The sequence below is a fragment of the Triticum dicoccoides genome, chromosome 4B, assembly GCF_002162155.2.
Source record: "Triticum dicoccoides isolate Atlit2015 ecotype Zavitan chromosome 4B, WEW_v2.0, whole genome shotgun sequence".
In the NCBI taxonomy this organism is placed as follows: domain Eukaryota; kingdom Viridiplantae; phylum Streptophyta; class Magnoliopsida; order Poales; family Poaceae; genus Triticum; species Triticum dicoccoides.
This window is the reverse complement of record NC_041387.1, coordinates 524,589,394-524,602,936: the sequence shown is the minus strand read 5'-3', so window position 1 is coordinate 524,602,936 and position 13,543 is coordinate 524,589,394. Positions and strand designations below refer to the sequence as shown.

Sequence of the window (13,543 nt, the reverse complement as noted above, 5' to 3'; positions counted from 1 at the left end):
TATGCAGTGTTTCTTGGTCCCAACTTGATTGCCTGGAATGCTCGCAAGCAGGCTACAGTGTCTCGCAGCAGCACAGAAGCCGAGTACAAAGCAGTTGCTGATGCGACAGCTGAGATCATTTGGGTTCAGTCCTTGCTGAGGGAGTTGCGAGTTCCTTCGGTTCACTCTCCAGTGCTTTGGTGTGATAACATTGGTGCTACATACTTATCATCTAACCCGGTGTTTCATGCTCGAACAAAACATATTGAGGTTGACTATCACTTTGTTCGAGAGCGTGTTGCACAGAAGCTGCTTAGCATCAAGTTCATATCATCAAAGGATCAACTTGCTGACATCTTCACGAAGCCTCTTCCACAACCACAGTTTGTAGGCTGCAGGCGCAATCTTAACTTAGTTTGTACTTCAGGCCACAGTTAAGATTGAGGGAGGGTGTTAGACTGTATATGGATACGTAGACTTGTGTATACGTGTTGTACTTGTACTTGTACCCTTTGATACTTATATATAATGAGATAGCCGCACCCCCAAAGATGTCGTGCAGTTGCCTCAATATTCTAGTTTTATAGGGAGCCGCCGAAGGACGGCGCTGAAAGATTGGGTCTCCTGGCGGCGGGTAGGGTTTTCAGCCGCCAGGGGCATGGGAGCCGCGCGCAGCATGTGCAGTGGTGCTGGCGCGCGAATGGGCACCGTCCTCTCCACCGGACGCGCGCCGCCCGTGAACCTTGAAAATTCCGGTCGTTTTCGGCAGGTTTCGCCCCCACGGTCAACTACCTAGGTAGGCAGCTAGCGCGGCGCCGACGGACGGGGGCACGGGAGAATATATGCATCCGTTCCGAGGGATCATGACAGGTCGGGTACGTAGAGCATGCATGCGTATCTACCCCTGCTCATTGATTGAGACGATCGGTCTCTTCTGCATAGTCTTGGCATGAATGGCAATGAGTTGGGCAGTAATTAATTGGCTACACAAAATTTGGCAGGGGCCACTAGATCTAGCAGTACACTTAATCGCGAATGAAATATTTCCTTTCTTGGGGGAATACAATTAATGCTGTTAATGGAGTTTAATATTGCCCTAATATTATTTGAAGAAAGAGATAGAGACAGAGAGACCTAAAGAGAGCGGATCATGTTTGTCAGAGTGAAAAACATCTAGTTAGACAATGTCTTTTTCACCTCGGATGAAAATCTAGTGTCTTCTTTTTTTTAACTCGTTGTGCAACTTTGCCGTGTACGCGCATCCACGGTGAATGTTATGCTTGAGGTGGATAGCCTATGCGCGACCGATACAGAGATGGCAGGCAGACGAGGAGGAGGGTCCAAAAGGCCACCGTCAGAAAGCAAACCCAAGGCCACAAGACAAGAATACAACTTCTGTTCTTTCCAACCCCTCCCCTTTTTTGTCCACCACTTGGCCTCTAGGCTCCCATCCCATGGTGATGCTTACAGCAAGACCAATGATGCTTAGGGGCATGGTCCTCTTCGTCCTAGCTATGACGGGGTATATACTCTTCGAGCTCACCGCACAGTAATAATTGTTTTGCAAGGAATCCAAACCAAAGATTCGTCAGTTTGTTCCTAGCAAATCATGGCCGAGGAACTCGATTAATGCCATGTGCTTTTTTTTGCGGGTAAATGCCATGTGCTTAACGGAGATGCATGGCTTAAAAATTATAGACGCACGTATATGATCGATCGTTCGTTTCCAAGACTCAACATGGCACTAGAACTGACGCGCGCAGTGTGGCATGCATGCAGAAAGAGCTAAAGAATCAATGGCGCCGGCGGACCAGGGGAACAAATCGAGGAAGCAGGAGCCAACGAACCTGGTACGCGGCGGAGGCTGTGCCGAAGACGAACCCCTTGGGGAAGCTGCCCCTCGTGAGCCCTCCCCCGCCGCTCCCCGCAGCCGCAACGCATCCCCGCGGCGGCGCGGCGACTAGGAGGAGAAGCAGGGCCAGCGACGCCGCCGCGCCGCATTGGCCCGGCCGCTTTATCCCCATCCCGCGAGCGAGAAAGAGAAAGAGAAAGCGGGAGGGGAGGGGAGGGGAGGAGAGGCGTACTACGTCGTGGTGCGTGGGCTCCGGAGAGCACGCACGGACGGACGGGGAAAGAAAGAAATGCCTAGTGCGTGACTGTGTCTGTGCGCGCGCCGATGTGTTCGCCGGCGTGTGGGTGGGGCGGTATTTATAATGGTGGCGATGGTAACTGAGGCATGCACGCCTCCACCGATGAGTCGATCCAGAATGGACTCACCGGCGAGTTGGGGCTCTCGATCGGTCTGGCGTCAGCGGTCAGCCATCGGTGTACTGGACTGGGCGATTGCTTTAAGGCAATGAAGTGTGGAGGCTGAAGCGATGGTGGTTACTGGTTAGGGACGGGGTGCCGCGGCCGGGAACAGGGGTGTGAAGAGGAAGCCAAGAGAGGAGGAACTTCCTTCTTCCCTTTTCACCCCGATGATTGACCAAACCTTGTTATTGAGCAATCATAGCGGCCGCGGTACATATCGGGGCATTCGCCATGGTGGCTTGCTGATGTTCTGTTTACCGAGAGGAGACAGGCACGCAACAGCTATATGAAGATTGTCCCTCTGAATAACTGGAAATGTTGTCAAAGTAACTAATGAAAATATTTCCACCAAGATCTATATATTTCTAAAGAAAATGCATGCTAAGAATAAAAATGTCAAATGAGTTTTTTGTATGATGTAATCATTCAGAGATAGCATTTTCAGCAATTTAGAAGGTGTGTGAACCTTAATAAACGTATGGTTGTGTGCATCGTAATGATGCAGAGACCGAGCGTGATCTAGGAATAGTGCGGGATAGTTGTCGAGTTGCAAGGACGCTTCTTTTCTTCTTGAACGTCGATTTCAATAACGAAGGCCCTTGCCCCCTAGAACTGCTAGGAGGCTCCTCCCACCGAACATCTTTCGTGCGCAGTGCGAGACCACAATAGTTCATGCCTTCTTGTTTGTTTGTTTTAAAAAGAGAGGGATATGTTAATATCGCAAAGATACCAATTACACACAGCCTCTGCACCAACAAGATATCACAAAGACATTCAGGATGCACATAGGCTGAAGAGAAAACAAAAAAAAGAAAGGTAAAAAAGAATAAAGGCCTTGCCATAGTGATCAACTCTCTCTCAGCAGCAGCACACAAACCATCACAAAAATAACATCCTGAAAACATAAAAGGTCACCAAAAGCAACACCTTTAAGAAGGAAACAGTGCTCAAGCGCCGTCGTCGCCCGATCCAAGATCACGGGTTTTCAGCCTGGAGAACGACGAGCTCTCAAAACAATACCTTCAACAAGGCAATTGTCAGGCACAACCAATGAAGGTCAGACCTCGGGTTTTTATTTTTGGTTCGCGCCTTCTTGTGGCTGGCAGTAGAACCATCCTTTCCACTGCCCAGACTAGGAGCCCTTTGATGCTAAGTTGATATACACCACCGCATTGCCTTCATGTAGATGGAAGTTGTACCATGATGACTTTGTTGCTTTTACACTCCTCACTCCATGAAATCACCTGACGGATTAAAGCTTGGGTGGGGTGACAAGGTGTGACTCGTATAGACGTGCAAAGACACATAACAGCGTCATCGGATCGAGGTACCTTTTGGTCTATGCCAATAAATAAATAAATTATCACAATGGAAGGGTAAAGACAAGAGTACCATAATCTTATTTGTTCCATACACTTGTTCCATGTTTATCGTGCATCACGAGCTTAGTATGCTTCCTTCTTCCCATGTGCTTTAGGATTGTCAAAAAATATCAAGATTCTAGGAGAAGCTGGATGAAGGTTCGATTCTTAAGATTCTGGAAGAATCGGTCAAAAGAACTGTGCCTTTGTTTTCTTTTATCAACTTAACTTCATGCTTTGAATTTCTATTATGAACTTGCATTTTTTGTGTTTTGGCTTTCCAACTTGGGGTCCCGATCCTCTGCAGTAATAGCACCACAGCTACGAACGATGTCGTGTGGCCCCGACCTAACTTGTCATTAGCAGTACTGCACATGCAGTTGCTGTAGAGAATCTCAATCCTCCAACATGCAGTTACTGCACATGACAAAAACTTAATTTTCGAAATATTGCATAACATAATGTGATTTCTCAAAATAATAATTATTAAAGAGACATAAATGAGCAAAATGAATGATAGACCATGCATATTTAGTCCATTTTAATTGTCGTTCGGTCTCTCCTTTCCATCACATTCTCCTCATTTGAATTTGGGTGTTCCAACTTTTAGTCCAGATCCTTTGCAGTAATTGTACCACAACTACGATTGTTGTCGTGTGTCCTTGACCCCTCACGTGTCATCGGCAGTGCTGGATGTGTGATTGATGTAGAGGATCTCAATCCTCCAACTTGCATAGAATAGAATATCTAGAGCCATGACAAAAACTCAATTTTCAAAACATTGCATAACAGAATAGGATTTCTCAAAATAATAAATATTAAAGGGACATAAATTATGCAAAATGAATGATGGATCATGCATATTAAGTTTATATTAATTTGTTGTTGGGTCTCCTGATTTCATAATATTTCCTCCATTCCAACGAACAAGACTCGCGTGTTTTCCAAGATTTAAATAGTACTACCTCTTTACCATAATATAAGATGTTTTTGCAGTTTAAATTAGACTAAAAAAACGTAGGGTGCGGATGGAGTACTGGCATTTCGGGCGAACACAGCGAAACATTCTGATCATTTTGGTGCGTGGACATGGCCACGTGCACGCATGTTGAGATACTCCTAGGTGGGATTTTCAAACGCGCATCACAGGCATGCATGTTCGCCGATACACATATGGAAGGCACGGCCGGATCAAGGCAGAGGTTGCAGTGTGTGTCTCTCTCTTGATCCATCTTATCATTCCGGCCGGCCTTCATCATCATCATTAGATAACGTACGTACTGCACATGTAGGACGACCACGTCGCCTGGCCCCATCCATGATGCCGTTCTAACTGCGTCGCTTGATATACAGATTACAAATCAAGCGTGTTCTTCTTCTTGGCCTTTTGTAATGGCACGACGTTTTTGCTCTAAACAAATGTACTCTGATTGATTTCCGGAAGCGTCCCGTGCACGGATCGTCACAGGATGAAATCAAAGGCAGCGCTCTGATTTCCTACTGGCGGCTTCTGTTCTTGTATCCGTGACAGACACTGGCAGATGACAAGAGGCCGAAACATACATGCGTATCCAACGAGTGGGAACGGCACGCTTGGCCCTAAATATCTCTCCTGAATCAATTCGAGGGAAAACTCGCTTTCGATTACGTTCATGCATATGCATGTCGTCGCGGCGGATGGCGACGAGTGAGCCTGCCCTGATTGCCTTAGCCGCGGGTGGCCAGGGCCTGGCACTAGCGACGACGGCGCTCACGGCTCCGGAGAAGAACGTATCGCGGTCGCCATTTGCGCTCTACGTGCTCTGCACCTGTGCCTCACAACACTGTTGCTGTCCTGCATTAGGCCACGTGACGATGGACGAAACAAAATGTGCTGTGATTCCTGTGTGTGTGAAGCCTCCGACGAAAGCGTCTGGATCGGCTGCAAGAAACAGGAAGACGGCGGTCATGCCGTTCAGACCTGAGCGGGATCTTGTCAAGTTGTACGTAGTTCAGTTATGCATGCATGCACGCACGGGAACGCGCGGCATGTGCGGGCAGGTGGCTAGCGAGATGCAGCTAGCACATTCATTGTTCTTGATCGGGCATTAACAATTCCGGTCCGGCCATCCGTCGACGGAGCTGGTGACCAGTGTCCGGCGGGTGTCCTCTTCTTCTTGGATTCCGACGTCTCTGTCCACACACAACGCCGACGGCCCTTCTCCGGCCCGTTTCCTTCCTCGTCAGCAGCAGGACGACAAGATTCAGTTGCATACTTGCATTGCATGTAGTATGAAACTGCGGACGGCATCGCAGTTGGACTGCACATGCATGGCCGGTCCGTCTCTTTGACTCATTACGCGCGGCAGTACGGGTGGATGGGGTTGAGATTCGCTGACTTTACCCGTGCTGACTTAGGGCAACTGATATGTGGGGCCTCAAACATGCTGACCCGTCTGTCAAAGGCTCAAAGTCAGGTGACATTACGTCAGCCAATCCGGGCAGTTCTTCCATTTGTTCTGCTTTGAAACTTGAAAGCCCTGCTTCTGTCCACAAACCGACATGAAGACTGAATGTCAGTCACTCCGTCGCAGCGGAAAAATGATGGCTTTGAGCGTTCAGTCAGTGTTGTCCATTTTTTTCCTTTTTCGAAATGAGGCAATTTCTATTATGCCATTCTCATTAAGAAGTGAGAAATGCCTGGTTAATTACCAAACGGACAATCACCTCGTCGTCGTGGGCACCACCGACTGACCTGACACACAATAAAAACTTCACCCGCACCGTCAAGGAGGGGAACACGGGCTGACGTTGCATACAAGCATCATCGTCATCTCTATGTTTGTCTCATCTCTATTTCTAGATAATCAAATCGATGTAGGGGTATCGATAGTTCTCCAAGCTCTAGTTCTGGTATCTGAATTACGTCAATTGATTGACATGGTAACTCATGTCAATCTTCTTCTTTTTTAGAAAAAACTAGAACAATGCCCGTGCGTTACAACAGTATATAAAATTCTAGTAAGTTAGCTTGTGATTTGCCTGCCTATAATAATGCGATTGTAAAAACAAATGCTCATCAAATTTTACCCATGATTTACCTTATATTTTGATCAGAAGTTTGGTAACCAAATTAAATTGGAATTGGTTGAAAAGGTAAATAAGTTAAGGTGATTGATTATCAAGGAGGAAGGTTGAATGAAAGGGTGATGGAAAAGACGTTCGCTAGTCCATCAGGGGAAGATCCAAGATGCATACCAAATTTTAATGGAAGCACGTGCTATAACGACAAACTATGTTATTGCCCAATCCTCCGGGGCAACGAAGAGAACAGAGGGATGGACGAGACCCCCTCTAGGTTTTGTGCAATTAAATGTCGATGCTTCATTCGATCAAGACATGCTTAGAGGAACAGCGGGAGCTGTACTTAGAGATGATAAAGGAAGATTTATTGTGGGAGGGAATTGGAAAATGAATTGGTGCGCAGATGTTTTAACAGCGGAAGCCATGGCACTACGTTTTGGCATATTACTTGCACAAAAGGCGGGAAGCAACCGACTTGTTGTTAACTCTGACAATTTGGAAGTAATTGACACAATGAAGAATGGAGGACATACAGCGAGAGCGACGGCGGCGGCTGTGTTTGATGATTGTTATTTTATGGCTTGTGATTTTCCGTTAGTTAGATTTGAACATTGTAATAGGAAGGCAAATAAAGTAGCTCATGAAATTGCTAGAGTAGCTAAATTTTATGAGACAAGGGATTGGTTTGAGGAGCCTATGAGTGATATTGTAAATTTTCTTATAGACGATGTAACCATTATTACTAATAAATAAACGGATGTTTCATTTCAAAAAAAAGGGTGGTGAAAAAAAAGTGAAACGGAAACCTTACGTTCTTTTTAAGTACTAGAAAAAAAAGGAATGAAGACTTCTCAAAATGGCCCCGCTTATTTTTAGTAGAAATCAGCATCAGGGAACAACCAACAAGATTTCACTCGCTACTGGATCCAAAACACACAGCCAAAATCACAAATATAGTCGCCCACAACAATATATATGTAACTCCAGCCGTTGGCCCCCAGGAGGCGCCTAAAATCGCCGCCTGGGGGCAAGCCGACGCAAAAAACCGGCCTGGGGGCGAGTTGGTCCCCAGTCGCCGGTCCTAGGGCCGTCCCCATGCGCGTCTAATTGTTTTTTAAAAAAGAAAATGTTCGGCGACGTTCGGTTAAACACGGCTAAATTCAACCAAACTTCGGCGAGTTCATACATATTTAATATATTTTACAAAAAAGAAAAAATGCTACTAGGCCCGCCGTCGCCCTCGCCGCTCCTCGCCGCCCGCCGCCCTTGAAGCCCTACATGCTGAGGAGCCTGTAGAACTGCGTGTAGTCGCCGCAGCCGTCGTCGTCGTCGTCGTCGTCGCCTCCTCCACGACCGCCGTCCCTGCTGCACCCCTCCGCAGGTTGGCGCGGCGGGTTGGACGGTCCGGGGGCGTCCTCGTCCTCGTCGCTGTTGAGGATCACCACGCCGTGCTCGTCCTTGCGCCCACGCCTGCGGGCGGCTATATCCTCCAGGGCTCGGCGCTGCCGTACCATCTCGTCGCGGAGTTAGTCGTCCCGCGCCACTTTAGGGCCTCCTCGTCGGAGAAGCCGCCCGGGCTATGGCCTCGTACTCCGCGGGGAGGCCGGGCTCCGCCTTCGGCCTGACGAGGACGAGGCGTCCAGAGGTGGGGGAGGAGTCGGCGATGCGGACGCCGGAGCTGCAGGTGCGGTGGCTGACCGGCGTGTCCTGGGGCTCCAGCTTGACGGGGCGGAGGTGGGGAGAGCCGGTCGAGCGGCCGAACGAGGAGGAGGACGCCCCCGGGCCCATGTGCCTCGGCGTCCACGAGCTCCCACGCCGGCGGGAGAAGGATGATGGAACGGGGTACTCCAGCCTGGGCGTGTTGCCGCCCTTGATGTACTTGAGGACGACCTCCAGCGTGCGGACGGGCACGTCCCACCATCGACAGCGGCCTTCGGAGTTGAGCCTCCCAGAGGGCACGACGCCGTTGGTGGCCTCGAGCTGCTCGGTGTGGCGGCGACGGAAGTAGGGCTCCCGTAGCGGGCTGTCTGGGACGTACCGTGGACCTTCCCTCGCCGCCTGCGACAGAGAGGCGCGCATACGTGCAATCTCCGCACGCCGTGCCGCCCCGGTTGGCGGTGGTGGCACCGGGACGCCGCCGACGCTGATCCTCCACGCCCCGGGCACCCGCATGTCCGGCGGGACCGGGTACTCGGCCTCAAAGAGGAGCTGAGCTTCGTCCTCGTGAAGGTGGCGGCGGCCGAAGCCGTTCGCCGCCGCGCCGTCGCCTGGGAAACGCTCGGCCATGGTTGAACTGGAGACGGCGAGAGGAGAGGGAAGAACGGGCGTCAGCGACGGAGTGTCTGTGCGTCACCGGCGCGCTGGGGGCAGCTTATATAGGCGGAGGCGCCGCGCGTACGCGTGGCCTCCGTGTGTACGCGTGGCGGGCGAGGGACGCGCGTCATCCGGTCTTCACCGCGCCGCCCGTGAGGCATCAATGGAGGAGGGTGACCGGCGCGGCAGCGTGCGGCAGCTTTGGCATTGATTCGCCACGGGAACCGAGGCGATGAGGACGATGAAGCGGCAAGAAGAGCTGAGTCGCTGCGAAGGAGGGCCTGCCGGTTTTCGTGCCAAAAACGTTTCGGCCGACGCACCCAAGCGCCCCCCAGTGCGTCGGGTTTGGCCTGGGTACGCCGGCGCCAATTTCGGTCTGAGCCGGCGAAAAATGAGCCTTTAGGGACGTGACTGGGCCATGTTTTCGGTGCCGGCACGAAAAAAGCGCCTATGGAGGCCGTTCTGGAGGCGCGGTTGGAGATGCTCTAAGAAGCGCATGCAAATACCGAGAAGTGAGAGATAACACAAAGCATCCAACACCTTGATCTCCATTGTACACCAGTTGAAGATTGTTGATCATGATGTGAAGCTTCTCTCGTGTCCATCTCATCTTTACACCTTTCTAGAAGTAGCAACGTCCACTGCAATCACAGAGCAATTGATTTATACACATTGTGAAGTAAAGTATTTGAGACTTTATCATTGAAAGCAGTTCACTACGGGACGTCCATATTGCCTAGACAAGTGCCCCACACACCGCCCAGCCAAATAGCATTTTTCAGTTTTCGAACCCAAACGGCATAGTCCCATTCAAAGAAATTTTCAAAAGAAATCTGCAGCGCCTGCGGAAGGGAGTCCTCCTTTGGACCTATTTCCTCCAAAGAAGTTGATCCATGACGTGGAAGGAACTGCCCCCGCGTCGTCCTCTGGGTGGCTCGGGCGGATCTTGATCCCCTTTTTCCGGCCGCGCTCTCCGGGCGCCCTCTCCTCGCCGCCGCCTGTCGGCGCCGTCGGGCTTGCCTGCGTGGCCGACGGCGGCGGCAGGGCCTCGTTCCTGTGGCGTTTAGGCAGTGCTTTGGTGGCGTACGAGCAGCGATCAGATGCCGTGAAGGTGGAGCTTGCAGCGCCGACGCCGGATCGGGATTGGGCGGCGGCCTCGGAGGTTTTCCGCGTCCCTTCCCTGAAGGTGCAGGTGCATCACGCGAGAGAGATGCGGGAGATACAGCTGCCATGAAGACGAGATCTTGGGGTGCCAACGCAAGGGTGCAGCAGGTTTAGGCGGTGGCCAGCCTGCATGTCGCAACCGTCGCCCAAGCTGCCCGTCGGGAGGTGGCGGCCATGGTGGTCTTCCGCTCTGACTCAAGGCTGGAGGCGCCATGGATCTTGCTGTATGCTGTGTATGGCACTGCCTTAGACCCAAGTGGTTGTGACAGCGGCTAGACAGCGTGGCCTGCGGTATCGACCTTTTGATTCGGGGACAATGGCAATTTCCTGCGTCACATATGGTTTGCGATGAGGACGACAGAGCTAGTAGCAGTGGGCGGTGGTGTTGTCTGATGCAGATCAGCCATCGACTGCTACTTGTGAGGACGGTACACGGTCTTCGAAGCGTCCCAGAGTCGGGATTTTGGCCGTGCCGGTGTCCTTCCTCTCCGTCAAATACTTTGTCGTGTTGTCGCGACCAGCTCTCACCATGGCTCCTCAACACGTCATCAAGACCATGGGCGTATGTAGCTGCTGGGATCGAGGCAAGTGGAGGAGACAACATATAATGACTTCGATTGGATGGTCTCGAGCTCCATGGTGAAAACCATAGGTCTGACCCTTGGTTATACCAGACAATGGCGACGTTCTTCGCGTCGTTACCTTGATGAAGGCATTGTTTGGAGTTTATTCGGACTTGATCTTCAGGGTGAAAACCCACGGTCTAACCTCTGTGGTTGGATCGGGCGATGGCGGCGCTTGCGCGTCGTTCTCTTCCCGATGGCATCGCTTTTGGAGAATCTTCATCGTAGTTATCATGCTGTCAAGAGATGGTTGGTGCGGATGGTCATTGGTGTATGTCATCAATCGTTGTTTTCATTGCTTACGGGATTTTTTTCCTTCTTTTGTCTCCGCCTATGCATAGTTTCGGTCTTTAATGACTTTGCTATTTGCCGGCGTGGTACTTTGTGTGCGTGTGTTCGTGTTGGCTGTGTGCATCTTTGATATGCAGAGGCCGGGTGTGTACTCACTATAATTGTATCCCTCAATGCTATATCTTGAGTCAATAAAGAACATCCTTTGTCAAAAAAAATGACGTGGAAGGAACAAGGTGGAACTGACGTGGACATGTGGTTATGTTATTGTGTAATCCAGGCGCTTTATCAAGCAAAGGATGGAGTCGAATCACGTGGCCTTGTGGGTTAACTCGGCTATAGACAGGTTTGTGATATCTTAAGCTGGAAGGGCCTCACACTTTTTTTCCTCCCCTCCCCCGAGCCGCCCTGCGTGGGCGACTCGGGGGCCTCCTCCCTCCCGCCGGCATAGCTCCCCTTCCTCTCTCCTCTCCCTCGCCGCCGCACGAGGCTGGCGTCGGGCAAGGCCCATTGCGCAGCTGGGGACTGCGGCGGCAGGGCCTTCGCTGCTCCGGCCGCATCGGAGGGCTTTGGATCTCGGACGGCGGTCCCCCAGTGAGGCCCCTCTGCTTCCGTGGCGCGCTTCAGGGTTGGCGTGGTGCCGACGTTCTGGTTGGGTGGCCGACGGAACTCCGGTGGACTGGGACCTCGCGTGGTTGCCTTGGTGGCTGGCGGCGCCAAATCTGGCTGTGGCTGCCTTGGCGGCTGGCGGCGCTCGACCCGGCTGCTGTTCTCCGTCCCCTGCTCAATGTGCGTCGCCCTTGACGGATGCCGGCTGCGCTGGCGTGGCTGGCCAGCCCCGTCCTGTGGGCGTCTCTGATGGTTGGGATCCAAACCGGGGGAAACCCCTGGTCGGCTCCGGCCGGCCGAGACGATGACGACGCTTGCGGGCGCCGAATTTCTTCTTGAAGATGTCGGTCAAGGTCTGCCCTTCCACTACCCACCCCCTGCTCCTCGGGTGAAAACCCTAACTCCGGTGGGCGGCGGCAGCGGTGTTCTCGGCACCATGACCTTCTTGAAGGCGTCGCCTTGAGGGATGGGGTGGTGGGCACTGTTGGGGTGCGTTGACAGCAGCCGGTGGCGTGTTCTTCTTCGTCCAAGCTTTACTTTTCCTCCGCCGTGCTCTGCCCGTTGGTTTTGTAGCTTGCTCTGCTTTGGCTGAGCCTCGTCGGCACATTTGGGTGCTCTGATCCGCTCCTTGGGTCTGCCCGGCGGCTTTCATCCATGTTCATGGGAACTTCCCATTTTTCGATGGTTCGGTGCCTTGCGATCCAGGCGAGGAGGTTGTGGCCTCCTTCAAAGACGGGGTAGGATGGTCGTGTCGTGCCGAGGCCCATAGGTTTTGGTGAAGGCAGGCCATGTAAGTGCAGCTTCATTTCCTCTCCAAAGCCGACATTGCTCCCAACCAAGTGTAGTCGTGGTGGAGGACCTCAAGTTCTTCAGCTAGGTGCTCCATTGTATATCCTTCCTGTGTGAAGTGCTTGAGGCTTGTGAGCTGCTTTGTTCTAGTTTGTTGTTGTCTCTGCAGTTGTATCCTGGCCGGTTGATGGCTTTGTTAATTCAAATTCGGACTAGGCTAGCGCCCTTCTCAGGCTCGGCTGCGTCTTTTCTCTAAAAAAACTCGGCTATGGAGGTGTCTCTCTTGGGCTGAGACATTCCTGTTGACTACGAAGGCGCCTGTCAATATCAAGATGATGTGTCGGCTCAGTCTCTCGGAGGTGCTCATAAGGATAGGGTATGCGTGCATGCGTTCATAGGTGTATGTGCGTATGGACAAGCTTTTGCGTCTGTACTATGTTATAAAGAAGTATGCTTGCAAACAATCTCACTAGGCCATGCTTTAGATTTGTGATCCACCACAATCTAAATATGACCCCTCGAGCACATCTTGTTTCAACTTTTCTTTTAGTATACAAGCTCTTAGATATAAGAGTTTTTTAAAGAATTTGGATGTTTTATTAATCAACAGAAGTAAACATCAGGATACATATTGGATCATGCAATTGTCCTAGCCACATTCGGCGGTCCTGATTAAGACCTATTTCATGAAATATTGAACCCAGCTAGCGGCTAGCCGAACCACAAATGTGGGGCTCAATCTCTCTCTCTCTAGCCACTCAAACTTGTTGATTTGCTAGGGATAGAAGGAGAAGACCTAGGTCTACACTTCCACCAAAGAAAATTTGATTCCCCCATACTTTCTTGTGTGGATTTTGTTACTCTTGGGTGTTTGGGCACCCTAGACGGAAGAGGTGACCTCGAAGTCATATTCCATTGTGGTCAAGCTCCGTGGTGGTGTTGGGAGCCTCCAATTCAGTTGTGGAGAGAGCCCCAACCTTGTTTGTAAAGGTCCAGTTGCCGCCTTCAAGGGCACCACTAATGGAATCACGACATCTCGCA

The 13,543-nt window shown here is 51.3% G+C and overlaps 1 protein-coding gene across 2 annotated transcripts in view; it reads right to left on the bottom strand.

The window, feature by feature from the left end:
- The window catches only part of LOC119291226 (beta-glucosidase 6), a 12,821-nt gene extending 10,410 nt beyond the window's left edge, over positions 1-2,411 (bottom strand). Inside the window, exon 1 of one of the 2 annotated variants that reach the window (XM_037569946.1) lies at positions 1,827-2,411. In XM_037569946.1, coding sequence (XP_037425843.1) covers positions 1,827-2,003 — 177 coding nt within the window. In that variant the 5' untranslated portion in view covers positions 2,004-2,411. The remainder of the gene's footprint in view (positions 1-1,826) is intronic. The other variant, XM_037569948.1, reaches the window with a different exon arrangement.
- Positions 2,412-13,543: the final 11,132 nt, after the last annotated feature.